General features: G+C 40.5%; 1 protein-coding gene and 1 long non-coding RNA gene across 3 annotated transcripts; one reads left to right on the forward strand and one right to left on the reverse strand.

The window, feature by feature from the left end:
* Positions 1 to 8645: 8645 nt before the first annotated feature.
* Positions 8646 to 10471, reverse strand: LOC124883887. Its single transcript, XR_007042349.1, has 2 exons — positions 10354 to 10471; positions 8646 to 10189 (listed from the first exon to the last, which is right to left on the reverse strand). It is a non-coding gene; the product is annotated as an uncharacterized LOC124883887 (long non-coding RNA).
* Positions 10472 to 14457: 3986 nt separating this feature from the next.
* Positions 14458 to 22144, forward strand: calm3a (calmodulin 3a (phosphorylase kinase, delta)). 2 transcript variants are annotated; one of them, XM_047391326.1, is made up of 6 exons: positions 14458 to 14677; positions 17174 to 17204; positions 17673 to 17816; positions 18038 to 18144; positions 20143 to 20278; positions 20401 to 22144. In XM_047391326.1, exons 1-6 carry the CDS (start codon positions 14675 to 14677, stop codon positions 20427 to 20429), a joined length of 450 nt encoding a protein of 149 aa, XP_047247282.1. In that variant the 5' UTR covers positions 14458 to 14674; the 3' UTR covers positions 20430 to 22144. The 2 variants fall into 2 exon arrangements, with proteins under 2 accessions (XP_047247282.1, XP_047247283.1); XM_047391327.1 differs by lacking the exon at positions 14458 to 14677 and adding an exon at positions 16295 to 16395.
* Positions 22145 to 22805: the final 661 nt, after the last annotated feature.

Below are 22805 nucleotides of genomic sequence, written 5' to 3' on the forward strand. Positions count from 1 at the left end.
GAGCAGTGGTTTAGGAGGTTGCTGTGTTATGGTGGAATAAGTAGCTCCAGTGTCCACTAAAAACAAATTCAGACAGTTCTCTCCCACCTTTGCAGGCAACATGGGGTCTGCTGTGCCCACGCTGCCTTGGTCCTCCTCAGGAGCGTCTGTATGGGCTGTAAGACGGGTGTCCACCCATCTGTGGATACTGGCCCTGCTGGGGTAGTAGAGGTGCCATACCTGCAATAGGAGGGACTGTTACTCCCTGCTGTTACCCCTAGGTGGGGCCGGTGCGTGCCCAATGTCCAGACTGACCGCAGTTGTAGCACACATCTCCCAGTGCCCTGCTGGTTCCACCCCTTCCTCTGGGTGCTCAACACCATCCACCACGAACAGCTGACCACCAACATGCCATCCGCCTCCACGACCGGGGCCACTGTACCTGTAATTATAAAATAAATAGGGTGGAGGAGGGGGAAATCCCCCTTCTTGCCACTGATCAGTGACAGGCGGTGACATAGGCATAGGGGTGTGCAGCAGGAGGAACAGGTTGAGTTGCAGCTAACATTACATTTTCAGTTATATCACTTTTTCTCTTATTTAATTTCTCTTTGGCCTCTTGCAGCTGTAATTTAATGAGCTGGTTCTGGAGCTACTCTTTCTCCTCTTTTCATTTTCTCTGCCTCCTGAGCTGTATGTAAATGGTGAATTAAATGTTTTTCCCACTTTGTGAAATCTGTTCCCTGCAAATCAGGATTATTTTTCATCTTTTGACACATGTCAACAGGAACTCCTTTTAATATGGCTTTTTAAACAGCTGTCCCATTCCTGTCCCATCACCTAGGATTAACTCCTGTGTGTCTCATCCTCGTGTCCACTGCAGCACTAATGTGCTCTTTAGGATGCTGATTAGGGTCCCAATCGAATTGAGGGACTGCAACGGGGGCGGATACTGATTTCATATGGCCTTCCCTAGGGCTGTCATTACACGTGTCAGGGGTGTGTCATCAGGGTCCTTACTGCAATCAGCATTCTGTTCTATCTCCCTAGCCACCGAGGGACGCACAGATCGTCCCAAAATTGCTCTAAAGTCACCCAAGGCCAGTGTCATGCCTTTAATCAATGTATCTAATTCCTGTAACCAGACACGTCCGCATCCTGCAATAGGTGGCAACTTATCCACTAATGTCTGTACATCTCCCAATAAAAAAGGGACATATTTTGTCATTCCAACTGATGAGGTCAACAACGGACATTGAAATCTGGATGGGCCGCTCTGGCTACAAGTAGTCATGGTGTGTGTTCTTCCAGAATCTTTAAACTGTTTTTCTGTCATCTGTTGAGAAGCTTTCTCATATAAATCATGCACTTTTGATTCCAATAGTGTAACCCCTCTTAAAAGTCTAAGCATTTCTTGTGCTTCTGTCTCTCTTAGGCCCTACTTCAGCTCTTTTGCTTCAACTTTACACTTTATTCCACCAAGTCGCCCTTTCTCATCAGCTTTAATCAACCAACTTTCTTTATCCTTCAGATACCTCTTATATTCTTGGTTCAACCATCTACCTAACAGTTCCCTGTCATCTACTCCTCCTTCGACAATCAATCTCTCCTGCCATGTTGAACAACTTATCTTTTTTTTTTTTTTTCATTCTATGGCAATACAGTTTGTAATATAATCACCGCTTCTACAGTCACTCACACTCAAGTGCAGCCATTCGCAGCCACTCATTTGTATTCTCTCCTCACTCATATGCATAGTAAATCCAGTTAGACAAATACGAAAACACAACAGGAGATATAGCTTGCGCGCGCGGAGGGCCTGTAACCGTTCCACTCAGCGGGACTTTTTCAATCTCTCCTGGGCCAACCGCTGTGATGCCAAACCCGGTTTGACACCTAGGAATCAACTCTCCGTTGACTCCCTGGAATTCCTTTTACTTAATCTTATTATTACAGTTTCACCATTTAAGTATCTCAACTGTCTTCCCTCACCTGCCAGTTCAAGGTCTCGGGGTCCTATCCCTGGTCACTTTGAGGTGTCCTAATCCCTCTGGGAGGCTTAACCCCAGCCTAAATACCCCAGTCCTCGTCAGGACTGAGTTTGGATTACCAAATCCGGAACTTATTTACTTCAACACCGTCACCATTTAAGTATCTTCGGTGAAAAGTATGTTACAGCCTCAACATTCAAGTATCTCGGCTAAAATTTATCTTGTGTCAATCAACAAATATTTTTACGCAATATATCATTTCTTTACCGTAATACATTGTTTCAACCAAAAGACTGTAAATTTAAGAGAAAACGGATATCTATTCCACAACACCATCTACACTATTAGCAGGCAAAAGGAGAATAAATATAGATCTCCTTACCTTTTGTTGTGGGTCGACCCTGTGTTGTTGTAGAACGACATCCGCCTCGTAGTCAAATAATTATCCTTTAGTTAGTGCCAAATCTGGGTCACGGCACCAACTGTCGAGGTAGGAAAACTTTACTGGCCATCCGTTAACTCTTACATTACTCCTCACCTCTCATCGATTCTTTTTATTTTGCACCCCAAAGGACAATCCTCAGTCAGAGATCAGTTGTACGTTTCCACAAGTTTTTTAAGACCAATCTGAATTCAGAGAGGAGACACACTTACACTGGTACCTGGAAACGTCTGTGTGTTGTCTCCTTGGGGGCTGCGTCACATTACATTTTATACCCCACGCTGCTATGCAGTACACATACACAATCATTCTGTCTGTGGATGTCTCCCCAACAGTATCAAAGAAACAGAGATACATTTCATCATTTAATTAAAGAATTGTTTCCCACACGTCTTCAGGAATCTTCAGGGAGAGGAGTACCATGCCTCCCTAATACACTGCCGGCTTCTCACAATACAGACAGAAAACACCTGCAAGCTTTAACCTTGAATAATAAACACTCATTGTGTGACCACATTAGAAGCTACTGTTTAAGGATTTTTCTAACTCTCAAAAGCATAACTAAAAACTCCTAATAATAATCAATCTATAAGCAGCAAATCCCAAATATATCTTAGCTTTAGCTACTAATGATAAGGCATTTATATTTCCACAATGCTCATCCAGGAGGAGTGAATGCTACAAGTCACTGACTGGATGCAATCTGCTGGGTTTCCTTAGATAGAAAAACTTTTTATCCAATTTGAATAAAAAGCTAACTCTGACTGCAGTTCAATTGTTAGTATTAATTGGAATGTAAGTACCTGACTGTTGTGAAGTGCCTTGAGACGTGGTGTGAATTGGCGCTATATAAATAAACTGAATTGAATTGAATTGTGGTGTCTATCTGTTAGATTGTGTAGTAGCGGGTGTCCATACTTAATCTAAGTGTGCTGTAGCTTTCTAATCAACCCAGTTATACCGGCTGCTCCACTATCAAACCCAGTGCCCCAGCTTCAGGTTATTTATGACAATCCTTGGGCCATTTATCCTTGTACTGTATGTTTATGAGCATTCTTATCCTATTGTAACAAAAGGGAAACATTAGAACTTATATTTTGTTTCACTATAGTATAAATGGGAAAAACAGCTATGAGCATAATAACAAAGGTTATTCCTAACATTTGTTACAAAGAGATTGTAAATGCATTAACTGCTCATGCTAGATTTAAATTATTTTCTTGCTGACTTTGTATTTTTACAGCAACACAAATAAACAAATATACCCAATTTTGTAGAAAGCATTCCCACGACATTTCTTCAAAACTGCCTGAAACCTGATTAGATCTGTAGATCTATGTAAAAAATGTGATGTGAATATTTACTTATTTATTAATGATATCTTTCAGATACATCTTCTATTTTAATTATACCCACAGAGGACTGTCTCTTCTGTTGTGTTTTCCTCACCTTCCTTGCCTCTAGAAACCTGCACCAGTCTTTGTACATTGTTCCACAACTTGAACAGGTGGAAATGATGAGCATCTTGCGATGCTAAGCCTCAAATTCCTTGGAAGTGTTTTTTCCAGTCAAAGACATGTTTATTTGTAATTAAAGAACAAAAACAAAACAAAAGCCAAGCCTCCAAGTAAACTATCTTACTAGTCAGCAATTATATAACTTTCTTGGGATATATTGAGCTTGCTGTGTAAATGTTTTATTTAATCATTTTCAGTAAAGTTTGATCTTGTTAAAGTCTGATAACATGGAAACAATTGAAACTAAGACTTAAAACAGAAAAAAAAACTATCAAAACAGAGAAAACAATAGCAGAGCAGAGGTGATTAAATGTTTTATCTGTATGAGTCATTCATTAGCAGTAAGGAATCTTGCCCTAAGAGGATCATTAGATACCCACATTCTGCACAGATGATAAGAGGTGGAGCTTCTTACCAAGTTTTATTTAGCTCTGAAAGAACGTGAGACACTTCACCACTGATGAGAATCACACTACCCACTTGGGGAAAGTGGTTCACAATGAACTCCACACCTGCATTAGTGGGAAAATACTTGGCACAATGGCAAATTCAAAAAACAGTATTTTGCATTCATTTTGTAGCACCAGCTATCAGAAACAAATGTCTGTTATTGACAAAATTGTTACTGACAACTCTCCCAGTGATTAAAGAGCATTTTAAGTTTCTTGCCTACCACTGTCTCCACTGGACTTTGCTATTAATGAAGCTGGAAGAGCTGGGCATCAATTTTCAGTCTTATAATGACTCAGACATAAAGGGGTAAAATGAAAAGGTGTGCAGAAGACTAGGTCAATTACATTACCATGCTTTTTGTGCTCCATGTGGGGCCCAAACATTAAATCTAATGGTTGTAGAATTCACACCACAATTATTAGACTTCATGAACTACTTTGCTTAGTTCAGAAGCTGTCCAACTTCTCTTCTGCTACTCAAAGGTGGGCTATTTCAAAACCACATGCTCAAACCATGGAGTGAGTCAAGGTGGGTGGGCAGAACAACAGTATTCAGTCTTTATACCACCAAATTGACAAAATCAAAGAAGCCTTGACTGAAGTTGGAAACAAGACAAGGGATCCTGCTGTAAAAATTGAGGCTCAATTACTGGAAGAAGAAATTGGGTCTTTCAGATTTGTACAGTGGTCTGGTTTGATATTCTGTCCATCATCAGCATTACCAGTAAACATCTGCAGTCAGCCAACATGCAACTTGATGTACATGTCAATTTAATTCACAAAAACAAAGCATCTTTTCTGAAGTACAGAGACACAGGATGCTTCGACGCCCAGTCCAAGGCGAAAGAACTGTGCAAGAACATGACTATGGAGCCAAAAGGCTATTTGGCTGAGGCACCAGACAAAACTCTGAAGGACAGCTTAAAGAGAATGGAGATCATTCTTAAAGTTGTTGTTGATTCCACCAAGCAGTCTTTAGAGGATCGTTCTCAGTTTCAGCGACTGGATGATTAGTCATTCAGAGCACTGTGAGCTACTAGGGAACACACTCATACTAATGCCGAGAAGACTGATGTGGACTGGAAGGAACAGCCAGCGATCCAAACCTCCCCACATCAAGCATGGCCAGTTTTGAGCTTCTCACCTTCATCCATCAAAAAGAGTTGACTGGACTTTATCCAAACGCTTGGGTAGCTTTGAGAACAGTCTGCACATTGCCTGTGACAGTGGCATCAACTGAGAAGTTTTTCAGCTAAAACTGATTAAAACATACCCAAGTTCCTCCGTAGGGCAGGAAAGGTAGGGTGGACTGGATTGTCAGTATCAACCATCGGGTTAGAAGCCACATTTTATGTGACATTATGGGTGATTTTGCTTCCACAAAAGCAATGAGATCTGCAATTTGAGAATTGCCATTATAAGGAACATACATTTTGAAAAAAAGGTAGTGATTGGACTGCAGTGAAGTTTTTATTTTATTAATTAATGTATTTAGAGTTTAAACTATTTATTTTTTTCACTCGTACTCGTCATGTTCCACTTTAACCGGGTCGCAGGGGCAGCAGACTCAGTAGAGTCACCAGTCACCCAGACATCCCTGTCACCAGACACCTCCTCCGGGGGGAGCCTAAGGCATTCCCAGGCCAGCCGAGAGACAAAGTCCCTCCAGCGTGTGTCCTGGGCCTCTTCCCGGTGGGATGTGCCTGGAACACCCCAGAAGGGAGGCGTCCAGGTGGCATCCGATACAGATGCCCGAGCCACCTCAACTGGCTCTTCTCGATGGGTAGGAGCAGCGGCTCTACTCCGAGCTCCTCCCGGATGGCTAAGCTCCTCACCCTATCTCTAAGGGAGTTCCCAGCCACCCTACGGAGGAAGCTCATTTCAGTCGCTTGTATCCGGGATCTTGTTCTTTCGGTCATGACCGAAAGTTCATGGCCATAGGTGAGGGTAGGAACGTAGACCGACCGGTAAATCCAGAGCTTTGCTTTACGTATCAGCTCTCTCTTCACCACAACGGACCAGCGTCCCCATTACTGCAGCAGCCGCACTGATTCTGTTGGATGGGTGCGAGGACTTGTTATCACTCATGTAAAAACTTTGTGCTGCAAGGCACCTGCACTCCGCTTTGTATCATGCTCTGGTATGCAGTCCTCCTGTGTGTAGGATCACCGTTATCTATTTCACGCACTAGGCTGGATTGCATCCCATGAGAACCAGCCTCCTTTCAGCCTCACACACAAACACATACACCCTGTCTGAACTGTCTGTTGAACTGTGCATATAAATAAAGAGATAGGGTGTCAAAACTTTGTAGTTTGCACTGCAAAGTGGGCTACCCTTGCAAGTAAAACTGACTGTATCGTTCTTGCCTCTGAGTTGACCTGAATAATACCTAATAGATTCGTCTGTCGATCTCCCACTCCATTCTACCCTCACTCGTGAACAAGACCCCAAGATACTTGAACTCCTCCACTCGAGGAAGGAACGCCTCTCCAACCTGAAGAGGGCAAGCCACCCTTTTCTGGTCGAGAACCAAGGCCTTGGACTTGGAGGAGCTGATCCTCATCCCAGCTGCTTCACACTCATCTGCGAACTGCCCCAGTGCATACTGTAGGTCTTGGCTAGAGGGGGCCAGCAGGATCACATCATCTGCAAAAAGAAGAGAGGAAATCCACTGGTCCCCAAAATAGACCCCCTCCGGCCCTTGAATGCGGCTAGAAATCAGACCAGTGACAAAGGGCAGCCCTGCCGGAGTCCAACATGCACCAGGAACAGGTCCGACCTAGTGCAGGCAATGCGGACAAAACTCTGGCTCCGCTTGTACAGATACCAGATGGCCCCTAATAAAGGGCCCCCGACTCCATACTCTTGGAGCACCCCCCAAAGGGTACCATGAAGGACACAGTCGAAGGCCTTCTCCAGGTCCACAAAACACGTGGACCACGGTTGGGCAAACTCCCATGAACCCTCAAGTGGGTGTAGAGCTGGTCCAGTGTTCCACAGCTGGGACGAAAACCACACGGCTCCTCCTGAAGCCGAGGTTCGACTATCGGCCAGACTCTCCTCTTCAATACCCTGGCATAGGCCTTACCAGGGAGGCTGAGGAGTGTGATGCCCCCCATAGTTGGAACACACTCTCTGGTCACCCTTCTTATGAAGGGGGACCACCACCCCGATGTGCCAGTCCAGAAGCACTGTCCCCGACCAACCAGCAATGTTGAAAAGGTGTGTCAACCATGACAGCACCACAACATCCAGAGACTTGAAGTACTCAGGGCGGATCTCATCCACCCCCGAAGCCCTGCTGCTGTGGAGTTTTTTAACCACCTTGGTGAGCTGGGGGGCAACAAGTAAACCCAGCCCAGCCGCCGCCTCTCCCAGTGGGCCACTCCAGAGTAAAGGAGAGTCCAACCTCTCTCGAGGAGCTGGGTTCCAGAACCCACGTTGTGCAGGGAGGTAAGCCTGACTATTTCTAGTTGATATCTCTCAACCTCCCGAACAAGCTTAGGCTCTTTCCCCCCCAGCGAAGGGACCCTGGCTCTAGGGACATTCCATGTCCCTAGAGCCAGTCTAAGCATCCGGAGATTGGGTCGCCACCTTCGTCTGCCTCCTGATCCTCTATGCACCGGTCCCTCATGGTTCCCCCTGCAGGTGGTGGGTCCACTGGGGGATGGCCTCGTGTCTCTCGTTCAGGCTTGGCCCGGCCGGGTCCCACGAAGAGCAACCAGGCCACCAGGCGCTCTCCGACGAGTCGTGACTCTGGGCCTGGCTCCAGGGTGGGACCCCTGCTCCGCCGTACTGGGCGAAGTCACATGCCTCGATTTTATTGGTCCTCGTGAAGGCGTCTTGAACCGCTCTTTGTCTGACCCGTCACCCAGAGCCTGGGAGACCCTACCAGGGGCATATAAGCCCCAAACAACATAGCCTCTAGGATCATTCGGGCACTCAAACCCTTCCACCACATTAAGTTGGCGGTTCAAGGAGGGGATTTTATTGTGTATTATTTATTTAATTTTATTTAGATTTTTACTAATCGTTTTTGATAAGATTACATGTATTTTATGTTTATTTTCGTAATTTTGATTTTATGTTTTATGTGAATTTGTACAGTTTCTTCCTTGTTCATAGTGTTGAATGTGTGTCCTGTTCATTACTGGTTAAAATATTTTAGCGTTTGAAATTCTTATTAGATTCTTTTTAGAAGTTGTTTCCTGCTTTAAATGGCTTGTTACTCGTTTTAATAAGAAACTCGTTTTAGAGAATATAAAAATACGCACATACAATTATCTTTTATTGCATTTCCTTTTGCTCTGTGAAATGGGCACTCTGTATTTTACTGTATGTAAAGCTTTAGGCTCCAGTGGGTCAAATTTAGTTAATCCCATTAAACAAGTTTCAACACGAAGCACGTACTCAGACCGACACATGACAAATGGACTATACTTATATAGCTTTTTTCTAGTCAACTCTAAGCGCTTTACAACACAATCTGTGCCCTCAGTTACACATCAATCCATCCACACACACACACACACAAACCCACACACACGTCCCAAATGTCCAGGTCTTACCCTAGATTAATGGGAATATCCCCTCATTCAGGAATTTATGAAATTGCTGCTTGTTATTTCAAACCTTACATTTTTTCCATGTAATGTATGTCTTATAAATGTAGTATGTGTATGAGTAACCGTCATAACACCCAAATTCAAAAAGTCAGATTTTAACATGGAAAGAATTTCAAGCATCAATGCAACTATTAACATTTGGGCAGAGTTTCAATTGAGCTGGAATGGAGAAAAAAAGGAAAAAAAAAATGGAGCCCACAGAGGTGATGAAATTTCTGCTAGTTCTCAGATATAGTGGGAAACTTGCCACAAAGGGGATTTTTCTCACCATTCCTGTCTGAATTCTTTCCACATTTCTCATTCAGTCTAAGAGGCACCAGATTTGCAGAAAACATCGGACGAATCGCTGCAACAGAACAATCCATTTCAGCATCACATAGAGCTGGTCTGTGTCCTTTGCAGCAGATTTGTTGGGCTGGTAGAGTTCCTCCAAGAGAGTTATGCCATTTAAAAAAAGCAAAACACAGTTGTCATGCCACGGAGCTGAGCACGGGTTTGTGTTGTGTTCTCTGTCTGCGCTTCCTGCAGAATGTCACAGGCAGGTGCAGCCGCGCAGCTGATCCTCATCTGTATGAAGAGCAGCAGGAACCATGGAGGCATTAAATTGTTTTCACACCAGAGTGCTAATCGGACCTGCAGACGTTGTTCTGTTTTGTTCTTGTTCCTCGACCTTGCTTCTTACCTGAGTTTAACCCCCCTGCAGAACTTGATCTGGATTCCCGGCCCGTGGTCCTGGTCCAAGTCCGTGTTTGGTTCCAAGCGCTTTACTGTGCTTGCCAGACCGAGAGCCAACTCGAATCACCAACTGGGTAAAAACAGAGAACCCCAGTCCCCGCGGCGTGACTCCCCTTTACTCCCGAAAAACTCAGAAAAACAGAACAGAAACGTTCTCCGTTTATCCACGATTCTAATTCTCCTCCAGTCAGTCCTACTCACACACCTCTCTTACTCAGGGAATGGATCCGGATCCAGAACCGGATCCAAAGACGACCTTTCTTTCCAGTCCAGTGTTATAATAAATCTGATCAAGTTAAATTGTGCCTCAGTAACTGTTATCCGCTCTGGAGTCATCTGGCAACAGTGTCCTCGAAGTATTAAGGTACTCCGCTCTCCGAGCACCCCTCCACCCCTCTCCGTGTAAAGGTTTTTTACAACCAAACCATAGGGTGTCTCAACCGCACTAAGAGTCAAACGAAAAGCATTGACAGTAAGGCTTTTACTTATAATCAAGATTAAATTAGGAAATAATTAAAAGCTAAACGTCAAAAACGTCAAAAAACCTGTTTCTATAAATGAACTACAACTGTCATGTTTTACCATTTTACCAGAGCATTGTTAAAGTACCTTTTTGCATAAGCAGTGGGCATCAGTACGGCTGCTCCTTGAGCTTTGTCCATTTGGAGGCTGCGGTAAGTATAAAAGGGAGGAGCTCCGGGCCCAGAAAGAAAGGTTTTAATCCGACATAATTTACTGTCTTGAAACTACTTAAATACTCTTAACAGCCCAATCCAACAGGATTCAAGGATTTAAACATAGTCTCATCTAAACTAAGCAGATATGATTCGAGCCAACAATGTGGGTAAATGATCAGATATGCCCAGAGTAAATGAAGGCCCAGAACCTGCCAATAAATCAAACCAGAGAGGATATCATTAAATAAAGAGAAAACACTCAGTTTGTTTTATTAGTGGTGGGCAGCATATACACTAGCATTTATTGGCACCACTTGTGAACATGTTTGAAATTCTTTAAAGTAATTTCACTTTTTATTACAGTATCATGTTCTCCCTCTAACAAAGTGTGTAAATGATCTGCACTTTGATAGTACTTTATCATTTCTGAGCACCCTAAAGGGATTTACACTACAATCAGTCATCCACCCATTCATGCACACATTCACACACTGACAGTGGTGAACTACATTGTATCCACAGCTGCCCTGGGCAGACTGACAGAAGTGGGGCTGCCATACATTAGGTGCCACCAGACCATCTGACCACAATCAGCAGGCAAGGACGCCCGAGGACATTGCTGAGATGGATAGAGCCATGGTTCAAATCGGCAACCCACCGGTTACAGGACGATCTCTTACCACAGTTGCCACTGCCCCTAGAAGTAGAAGCTCTGAGTAGTAATCGTGTAGTATGTAAAATCTGGCCAGATACCAACTGTGTGCACAGTGGCCTGGTTGCTGGAATTTTGACAGATTCTCCCACCAGAGCTGTGGATCTCTGTAGCTCCTCCAGACACCACGGGAGTTTTGCATGCTTCTCTTTCAGAGTTTTACTGGTTATGGTTTTATGGAAACATCCCAAATCCATTTAATATAGCCAGTTTTTGTCAGTAATTTAGATGAAGTTTGCTTCTTCTGCTGGGATACAAAGCCTTCTTCCACAGAGGTAGTAGATTTTACACTTTTTTCCAGTTTTAGAAAACACCTATCAGGTTAAACCAGCGCAATTCTTCTCTTAAAATTGCTTATTTTGAGTTAACACCATAGCATAACATTCTGATAAGTATGTTTTTCTAGTTTCAGTCCTTGTAGAACCATGTTTTGCAGAAATTATAGCTGTACGTATTGACAGCAAGTTCATGTAACAGGTTTTCTTCCAGGACTGCCCTGAATTTATTTTTCCATCAACTCTTAACCAGCTTCTATGTCCCTGCTGAAAAAAAAAAAAAAACATCCCCACAGCATGATGCTGCCACCACAAGAGAACAGAAATAATTTTGGGAGAACATTTTGAGAATATATATCAAGACTTTATATTTAATGTCACAGGATGGCCAGTTGGGTATATTTAGTATTCAAACAAATCTTGTAATAAAAAAAAGGTATTATATTTGTCTCTTTTTTCAGGCTTGTTAAAAGCACTTTTAAAAGCAAAGCTAAAATACAAGTACAAAAATCTCATGGGGCTGGATCAGTGAAACCTGGTGGAATGAACACTCAGGTTTATGAGCTAAGCTGTCTAGAGTGAGGCTATTTGGAAAAAGATCCATTACAATCAATTTCTCACTGTATGTCTGTCCAGGCTCATCATAAATACGTTCCACACATCTGTAATTTGTTAGCCTTTAATGTTTTCTAGACGTTTTACATTACTTTCATAAAGAACTCAAGCTTCCTTGTATTGTCACCAAAGGAGTAACTTTTTACTGGCGTGGCAGAGTTACTCTTTCTAGATTCTTAAGCTTCCCATCGCAACAGTGCATGTCTGAGTTCGCAGACTTTCCTCCATCAGGGAAATATTTTTCTGCAAAACTCATAAAGTACAAAAGTAAAACTTTATATAAAAAAATAAGACCACAGCCTTTCAATAAACCTTCAAAGTTGTATCTGATCTTTTACTGACCTCTAATGGGCTTGTGTAGAACCACTGCTCTGCTTGACTGGTAAATAAAACAAAGCACAGAGAATCCCCACTTTGTGTCATCTGAAGTAGTTGAAAACAAGGCTTTAGAGTCCTCCTGCAAAAGTTGAAACTGACAAATTAAAAAATCAAAACTGAGTGTCAAATTTTGATCTTGAAATCTGAAAAACGAAAAATATAGACACTACCAGTCAAAAGTTTGGGCACACCTTCTCATTCAGTGGTTTGTCTTTTACGTTTATTCCTACCACCGGGAACTCCTTCAAGACTGTTGGAAAACAGTTTCAGGTAACGACCTCATGAAGGTCATCGAGGGAATGCCAAAGCAGCAACCAAAGGCAATTTTGGTTTAGAGAAATAGTCCAGTAAAAATGTTTTTTGATGCAATCACCAGAAACACTGCTTAAGCAAAACTCTGTCCCACCTATTTCTAACAAAAGATTATTGTTTCAAGATGATTGCTTGGAAAAGGACACAAGCCCTCTCCAGATCCACCACCTACTCTCTAAAGATTGTTGCTAGTGGGTTTTTCTTTTGACTGAACACACACAGGCTGAGTCATAAGCCAGATGTGCTGGCAAACGTCTACACAAAAACCTATAGCTGTTTCTGATTATTTAGGCTGGAAATAATGAAACAAAATGATAAAATGGCCACATCAATACTCAAAAGTTCAGTATCACTTGTTTCTTTTGGTTCTCACCCAGTTGAGCCATTAATAACTAATGAACTAATGAATTAATAATTCATTGTCGTTATGGCCTCGGAAACTGAAACCATTTCAATGCAAAATTACCAGACATTGTATCCTTTTAAATTATGACCTGAATGTACGAAAACCTGATGTTCATATGTTCACAGGTTTAAGCTGTTTTCTTTAAGTTACATATATGTTCATATTTTCTGATAACAGCCTTCGGATTTTGTGATCATCTGTAGTCTACTTCAATACATACGTCTCAGTATATGTTGTATATTAGTATTTACACTAATACACAACACATACATTTCATTTAATGACAGCAGTGTCATTGCATAATAAGTATGCGGGAAGAATTTTGAATCACAGCAACCTGCTCAGACAGACTGTCTCTTCTTTTTGGCTCATGAGATGATCTGGATTTTTATAAATCTAACAACAAACTGATGTCGCCTTGTCAGAACAGTGTGAGAACTTGCAGTGAACGTTTTTATAGTGTAAATACGTTTGGCTCTAAACTATGCTAATTGAAATGATGTAAACAACATGTTCACAAAGTTCATTTCTCTACACATTGTGACACCCTGCATGATTTGTGTTTCTGGACAGAGCGAAGTGACAAACGCTTTGCTCTGTATTTGCACTTGTATTAGTATGGCAGGTTCCTGTTTGCCAGAAGTCAAGCTGCGCAGGAGAAACAGCGCCTCCTAGAGTCAAGAAAAGCGGATCACATTTGAATTTTACATTTTGCATCTTAAAAACAAAAATTAGATAACTTTTTTTTCATGATATGTGACCTGATGAGAAGATCCATTTATCAAAACACCCATATAACGATGGTTACAAAAAACAAAAAAGCCTGTCTAAAGAAGTCGATTTTGTGTTTGTCTTTGCTGGTGATTTCAGCTTATTATTATCATTATTTATATTACACAGCTAACAAAATAAAAAAAAAGTTTGCTTGTCGGTTTCTTGACCAGAAAAATGCATTTCAATTTCATATTCTGTTTTTTTTTTTTTTTTTCTTGTACCATATTTGGGCTCACACTGTTTAGAACATGAACTATACTTCTTACAGTTATTGTTGACTGGTTATATTTTAGAACACGTATAAATAATTTATTCAACGTATGTAGTTTTGTCACGGAAAAAGCAAACTGCGCCTGGTTTACTTTTTATTAGTCTATTTGTGCACATTGTTTGCCAAGAATGAGGTTTGGCTTATTACGTGTTAAATGATAACTGAGATGTAAAATTAATAATAAAAACACTGTGATATATTAGAATATATTTATTATTCTGTTCAGCTGTGGATATATAGAACACCAGTCGAACCGCGGCGGAGGGATACATCTTTTTTTTTTTTAATCAAGCCGAAGCACAACGCCGGCGTCGCTGGATTGAGGTTTCCGAGCAACTCTGCAGCACTGGACTACAGGCTACACAGATTTATCAAAGTCATAGAGATTATTTTTTTATCCCATTTGTTTTAATTGCGTTATCGGGGTAACAGCTTCCAGAGTAATTTAAATAAGAATAACGCAAATAAAACATTCGACTTCTTCACAGAGCTTGAAAAATCCACGGAACAATGGTGAGTATCAAGCTAAGGGTTAGCATTTCTTAGCATGTTAGCGAGGCTTCGCGCTGCTATGGCTAAAGTCGTCGCCTTTGAATTAATCGCATGCTGATGTGTCTTTCTTTCACTGTTTGCCAAATCTGTCTATTTTCCTCGTAGTTTGCCTCGTAATCTCACAGGACGGCGGAGAAGCCCACCCCATAGGTTAGCCTGGTGGCGCTTGTCTTATCCCGTGAAATAATCTATATTTATAATCAGCAGCTCACATTAGAAAGATCTATTTACTTCTCGGTTTTCAGGCAAGCAGCGCAAATCTCCGAATGTGATGCTAAAACGCTTTACTAAGCATTTTAGTTGATTTGCAGCGCATGGTGATAGCCTACATGCTTAAAGGTTTGCAGCATGTTTATTTGTCTTTAACCCGTCAGTGGGCGTGGCGGCAGCAGCGTTGACGGGTTTACTGTGCAATAATGGTTTAAATTGACAAGAAAACCATTGGGGTTCGGATTAGATGGCAGGCTAACAACCATTATCTAATTCCACATTAACTATTATTGCAGCCCGTCTTGCAGGCACATCAGCAGGGTGGTTTAAATGTCGTTTAACATGCGCAACAAGCAAAAGGGGGGTTATGATAGCTGTGGACTGCAATTGCATAACGATACAGCTTGCAGGTAGTAGTTGGCTACACAAGTTTAGCTACAGTTGCCAGCTGTGTTGTGTGCATTGCGTCCACATTTGTCTGTCGGATCTGGCAGGACCACCATGTCACCGTTCGTTCCCCTGCGTTACGTATTGCGCCAAAACGTTAAACCGCATTCTGCTTCTGCTGAATGATCCTCTTTGCCACCCCTCCTCTCGCGTCTTCCCTTCCCCCCGCATTGAACCAAAACATGCTTGGTGCAGCAGCCGCAGTGCATCCACCAAAGCGGGAACTAAGTCGTTTGAAACGGCCCAGTTGAGGAACTCTAATGCCTCCTGTTTGTTGGACCTCTCTATACTGGATGACCTCTTTTGTTGTCTGTAACAAACGTGCAACATGTCAATGTTGTGGGCTATCATCCTCTGTCACATGCTGTTTTATCTTTGTTATATCATTGAAAGAAAAAAAATCTAATATAGTTTGGTTATAGTCTCTTGCTTACTTGTGATTTCAAAGATGGTAAAACAGTTTTGCCAGCACTTTTTGCAGCAGCTGCACTGACTACATTTCACACAGCACCATGTGTGTTGATGCACTAACCGATTTCCCAGACCAAAAAGAAAATGTTATGGTGGTGAAACAGAGTGTGGATACTCTGCAGCCTGTCTTCCTCTCCCTCTCTTGGCCTCCGCCATCCCATCCAACATGGTGACTCATTGATTTTGATTCGAAGAACACATGGCGTTGCCGACACCTCAGGCTCTAGAAATGTTAGCTTTAATCTGTTTAGTTTTGATAAAGGCAAATTATTTAGAATTTTCTTATCTGCATTTTAGCGTGGCATCAACAAAAAACAAACCATTTGTTACTTATTTAAAACTGGCTGCAATGTTCAGCTTTGTGCCAACATGCAGTTATGAGCCTTTATCACTGAAGTAGTATCAGTGGTGCAGACTGTAAGAATGTTTTATTCAACTGTTATCTCACAGTTTTTTCTCAGACTGCAGAAATATTCAAAGCAGCAGGAGGCAGAGCCAAACAATCGTCCTTGAGGTGGTTGACTTTATGAACTGAACTTAGTATTTGCCCAGTAAGTAATGATAAAAAGAGATGGTACGCTGCTGTGGTATTGAGTGTGCTACATTGCCGACCCTGTTCATCTCTCACTAATTATAGCAGGCATGTGTATTTCGGGCTGTGGAGAATTTATACCCGTCCCTCATCACACTTTCTCAGCCTGAAGTGGGCACATCAGCTGACTTAGATAGGACTCCTAAGAGTTTACAAACAGGGGAAAGGGATGTATTAGATGTTAAGTGTTAGTTCTGGTAAGAGGAAAAGGTCTAGCACTTGGGGAATCTATTTTCACACAGTTGGTAAATAAAAGGACAGAGTTTCAATAAAATGATAGCTTTATAAAATAGAGCTTAGTTTATAAGTAATGCTTCAGCTGCTATATAGTGTTGCAGAGTGTTTTGACTCACTTTGTCTGAAGCAAGTTTGCAGTGCAGATCGATTCAGGTTCTGTATGCAATCTGCCAGTGTTTCTTAAAGTTACAGTTTTTAGAAATACATCTAAGACTTAATTAATTTGAAAGCAGAATAGATCTTTGGCACATTGTGTGGTTGTTTTTATTGAATATAGGAAGAGAAAGCTTCTTTCAGGAGATGTTTTCATTTAGTTTTTTTTTTCTTGCTGCTCCTTGCCTTCACTTAAATTTATTTTATTTGCATCACTACTTAATGCATTTATCCTATAAGTGACAGATTTTCTTCAACACGTTCTACGCTGAGCAGTCATTTGAAAAGAGATTCTTTTTGAGGAGGTCTGTCTCTGCTTCACTGGTGTCTTGTACATTTGTTTGCAGGCTGATCAGCTGACAGAGGAGCAGATTGCTGGTGAGTGCATACCTCAACCATATTTGGTGTGTTTTATCTTTAGCAGCACCTTAATTCATCACCAAATTTGATAAACAAACCAGGGCGAAAGATTAAATGAACTAAAGGTTGAAATAAATAGATGGTTGCGTTCTGGCTGTACAAGTATGGCTATGATCTTGTGAACTGACTAACCAGTGAATTATAGTCATGTTTTTCTCTGGGTTGTATGTGTGAATGTGAAGCTATTGGGGTTTGAAAGACAGAACGTTTAAAGAAAAAGGTTAAATGCTGAACAGAGCTTTTATTTTTTCTTTAACTTTTGAAGCTTTTTACAATAATGCATATTGTGAAAAGGTCCCATTCTTTGGTTTCTTCTTTGTATTGCAGATCATTGCAGATACCTTGTTAAAGCTTGAGATAGATTCATTTTTGACTATGAATGTTTGTCTGAAGCCAACTGGGTGCATTCTCTCTGCTAATGTTCAGAGTTCAAGGAGGCATTCTCACTGTTTGACAAGGATGGGGATGGGACAATTACTACCAAGGAGCTTGGCACAGTCATGCGCTCTCTGGGACAGAACCCTACTGAAGCAGAACTGCAGGACATGATCAACGAGGTTGACGCTGACGGTAAGGAAACTAAAAAATAACACATTTCAACCATATTATCCCAAACAAATAGACAATTTCTGTGTCCACTTCACTCTATAGAATATTCAGACTATTTAAAACCATTACTAATATTAAATTGTGAGCTAATTTGTCCTTGGCATGTTGCTTTTCAGTGAAGATGCCCAAGGGCGAAATAAATGCAACTTAACTAACTTGTTTCTGTTTGTTTAACATTGTAGGTAATGGGACTATTGACTTTCCCGAGTTCCTGACTATGATGGCCAGAAAAATGAAAGATACCGACAGCGAGGAGGAGATCAGAGAAGCTTTCAGGGTATTTGACAAGGTACTGTTGGAAAAAGTCAACATTAGATCAGATGTTGGAACCTTGGAAAACTGGAATATCCTTCTTTTCATCTTGATACCATTATGACGGCAAGAACAAAAACAATCCAAAGCTATTACTGAATTCCCAAATGTCAGGAGATAGATGAATTAATTACAGTTAAAAAATGATAATTAAAAAAAATGTCTGTTTCAGGGTTTTGTGGAATCCTAAAAAAATAAACTATTTACCGTATTCATTCTAAACTACTTCCTTTTATAACGAATGTAAAAACATTTGACAAAAACACAGTCAAATATTCAGAATTATTATTTTTTTAGTATAATTAAACTTTCTGGAGACATTCAAAGCAAGACACAGTAGAATTATTGTTTTCACATATCTTTTAGTTTTAGATTTATTTAAAGTGCTTAGATTTAAGCATCTAAAAGTAGCTGATAATAGATATTAACCTGATTCTTAAAAGTTTCAACTAGCTCACACGATAAAATTATCTGGTCATTTCCTCATCTATCAGGGTTTGTACAACAACTTTGGATTACCAGTGCCGTTTCAAACTGTGTATGACTATTGCTGATTAGTAACTGTGTCATTTAGATGCAGTTTGGTCCAAAGTAAGATTTTATAAACTGTTTCCCTGAAATAAACGACAATTTGACAAGACTGCAACATTTACTGAGTATTACTGGAACAATCAAATTACAAGTTACTTGTTAATTGAACAATTTGCTGACTTATTAGTAAAACATAAAAAAATGCTATTGAACATAGAGCATGCTGCATTCAACTTAAAGTGTTTTGTACCAGGCTCGTTTATATGGATGAAACCCATTGAGATGTTGGGTCTCGTCATCATGAGGCACCCATTGTTAAACAATACAAAATAACAAATCTGTTGCAATGCATACAAAAAGGAACAGAACATTTTAAATCAGAAAATATCAGACTATAATTTATAATCGTCCTTTAAAATGTGTGTAAAATCCTCCATTTGGATCAAGCTGCTCCACGTTGGTTTCTGTTGTAGTTTGTTGCAAGTGGAGACGGCGTAGAGAAATAAGTTCAGTTCATACTGAAGAAATCTTAAGTATCAAAGTATTAAAAAAAATGTCACTAGTTTTGAAGTCTGATGTCCAAAGTTAAGAGATTCTCTGGGGCTTCATTTGTTCTTCATAAACTAGGGATCGGTAACATGACGTATGCCACATGAGATATGAAAATGACCATCGCCAATATCGATATCAGTTTTCATAGAAATCTTTACCCTTCTGCATAAAATTTGCTGGAAACATTGTTTTTCCTAATGCTCCTTAACGCATCGATACACGGAGGACATATTTGTGAGGGGGAGAAAGTTCTGGATCCAGGAGTGACCCATGAGGAAAACGGTTGAAACAATCAGGACTTTTTCACTGAGTCATCCTGAAGGAGAGCAGCGTCAGCTCATTGCCATCAAGCTTGCTACATTTTGTGTTGTTTCCTCAACATTTGTTGGCGCTCATCTCATGTGTTTGCGCTCATAATCTGTTTAATTTCCGTTTAATGGTTGATAGTTTTTGTGATCTGGTTGCTTGTCAGTAGAGAAACTATGTGATTGGATGGTCACAATAATAGCAATATTTCCCAAAGTATCGGTTATTGGGTGTTTTTTTTTTTTTTGCATGTACAGTCACCAGGCTAATCCACACACGGAGGTGCATCTGATCTGCAAATCTGCAGCTTAAGCTTTATTTTGGAGTTGGACTGGTGAAAAGTCACTTTCACATTAGATTATGTGGGAGGAGAGTAGTAAGGTTTGTTTTTATAATGCTGCTTTTGAAGAAGATCCTGGGTCCTGGTTCACCAATGGATTTTAGGGTCGGACAACTAATAAAGTGGTCAGGGGTCTAATATTAAACATGGCCATATATATCACACATCGAGACAAAGCCAATAAATAATGATATATAATTTTTAGGTTGTATCGCTCAAACTAAGATTTTCTTTTGCTATTTGCAGGACGGTAATGGCTACATCAGCGCAGCGGAGCTACGGCACGTTATGACCAACCTGGGCGAGAAACTCACTGATGAGGAAGTGGACGAGATGATCCGTGAAGCTGATATTGATGGCGATGGCCAAGTCAACTATGAGGGTGGGTTATCTTCTCTACCTCGTTTCATTGCTTGGCCCTTTTTTTTATTAGTATTTCTAAACATTCATGTCTAATACATTTTTGTATCTGCATTTTTCCGTTTTTTTTTTTTTTACCTCCAGAGTTTGTCCAGATGATGACCGCCAAGTGAAGAGAGCGCTGAAATTTCTCTCAATGTTGCTCGTCCCAATAAGATTACCGTCGTTTAAGAAATAAAAAGCAGGAACAGTTATCAAATGTTGAACAACCACACCCTTCAAAAAAAAAAAAAAAAAAAAAAAAATATATATATATATATATATATATATATATACTCACCTGTAGGATTTCTCAATGTGTGCTTCAAAACATCCAAATAATACTTCGGAGGTATCTGTTTAAAAAAAACGCCGACAGAATAATCCCTAAAGAAGTTAAAGGACCAAGCTTTAAGAGGGCCAAAGTCCTCCAACTTCAGACCAAGAATCTGCTGAGTCACCCAGCTGCTGATTGATTTAGAGGAAAGAGCAACGAACTGGTAGAAGGATAGAAACTAAGGCTAAAATGTGTACAGAGACGTTGGCTTTTTAATTATTTCTAGATAGTCTACAACAAAGAAAACTGTCTTGCAACTGTGTTAACTCTCTAAAAAAAAAAAAATGAATCGAGTACTCTTCTTGCATGCACCCTTTTCGTGGCCATCTCTTGTGACAGCAAGGAGGCTCTGAACCCATCAGCGGTAGTGGTCAGCTTGTGTACACACCGGAGGTATATACATAAACATATAGCTATATATCTGTAAAATTTGTGTCACTATTGATTATTGCAAGAGCAGTTAGTTGAGATGTAGGGTGTCTATTTGTGCTCAGCTGGTGGTGAGCGACTTGGCAGAGTTCAGGAACAGAACGAGAACTTGAAAACTGAAGAAGGCCTTTTCCTCGTCGGTTATAATGTTGTGCTTTGAGTTGCAGGCTTTACGCGGCCTGCGGCGCAGATTGGAGACAGTCGCACTTTGTGCTGTTTCGCAACGATTTATGTGAAAAAAACCCACTGTAAAAACTGCAGTTAATGCATCTGTTCTGCAAACAGATATAAAAATAAAATATTGATGTGATGCTTTTTAAATGTGTTCTCATATTAATGTATTGACAAACTTTGATTACAAAATATATCTCTATATATATTAGTGTAACGTAAAGTTTGCATTGCCTATTGTTCTAGAAAAAGATCTGTGACATGTTTCCTCTTCAGTTTTGAAATGTGCCATAATACTCTTTAAATACATCTCAACCTCGCAAGGCTCGTAGTTCATCAGAATACTATAAATCTACTTAAAATAATGTAAACCATGCAGTTGTACTGTGGGATCAACCACGTGGATGTTTTAAAAGAAAAAAGTTCTAAAAGAAGCAAAAACAAACCAAATGTCACTGTTGCTGCTGCTAAAACAATGCGTATGTTTCATTCAATTATTGTATTTGTGTCCGCTCTTAGATTTGTAGTCCAGTGAGCAAAGTCTGCTTGTTGTTTTACTGCACTAAATTCATATGTTATATATTCACAAATACTGTTATGGGGCTGATTTAATTTGGACTGTTTGTTGGGAACCTATAGAAGGGATATGAACATGTTTTTTTGTAGCAAAGATGTAGATGTGCATTTGGTTTAAGTGTTAGGTTTTCAAACTGGAGGCTTCAGATGGATTTGGGGAAGAAATTGAGCTAGAATATCTTATGATTTCTGCAAAGGTGAGTCTTAAATGCATCTTTGAGGAGTTGTTTTCTGAGACTTGTTTGGAATAAAATGTTTAATGGACAGCTGAAGGTATCTCACAAATGTAAAAATGTGATATATTTTCCATAAACCAATAAATTAAGCTTTACTTCACCTACACTTGTTTGGCAAGCTTAATTTAAAATCAGTCGATACTTACATGGGTACAATACGCTCCACCTGTACTGACAAAATGTAAAATTGTGCACAAAGTCAAACTGAGCTTTTATTTCTGGAAAATGTCAAAATATCGGAACATTTAATTTGAGCTTATTATTTGTTAAGTAAAAATCCCATGCTAATACATTATTTTAAAATGTGTTTTTAAATAATTTTTTTAAACCATAGACACCTCACTTATTGGCTTCCCTGACAAGTCTTAATCGTTTCTTAAAAGTATTTTGAGGTTGATCAGAATGTCGAGCCGTTAATTTTTAATTCTTGACTTTCCATTTCCTCAGTTGTCCCTTGGCTCTTGGCCACTTTTCAAAATGGGAAGATAACAGAAAATGCTGGTCAAAAGAGGGCGATGTGTTGATCTTCTCAAGTCAGGAAGAGCTGTTTGTCATTTCACCCTTTGATACGTCGTATTCCTTAGTTGTTTGGCCCAAATGAGAGCAGCCTCTTACATGGCATTTCATACCATCCTTGTGTCAGTTCTTACCCCCTTAGACAACCAGAGATTTAAAGTAATTCCTTTGTCAACGTAGTTTCATATTTACAGGCAGAAGGTTGCTTAGATTTATTTTGGTTAATTCAGGAGCAATAATCTGTC

The sequence above is a fragment of the Girardinichthys multiradiatus genome, chromosome 18, assembly GCF_021462225.1.
Source record: "Girardinichthys multiradiatus isolate DD_20200921_A chromosome 18, DD_fGirMul_XY1, whole genome shotgun sequence".
NCBI lineage: Eukaryota > Metazoa > Chordata > Actinopteri > Cyprinodontiformes > Goodeidae > Girardinichthys > Girardinichthys multiradiatus.

What these genes read in the sequence shown, in the direction of transcription:
- calm3a (XM_047391326.1), top strand. An exon ending in CAACGAGGTTGACGCTGACG is followed by an intron (nt 17,817 to 18,037) that starts GTAAGGAAACTA and finishes TTAACATTGTAG; the next exon opens with GTAATGGGACTATTGACTTT. An exon ending in TGGCCAAGTCAACTATGAGG is followed by an intron (nt 20,279 to 20,400) that starts GTGGGTTATCTT and finishes TTTTACCTCCAG; the next exon opens with AGTTTGTCCAGATGATGACC.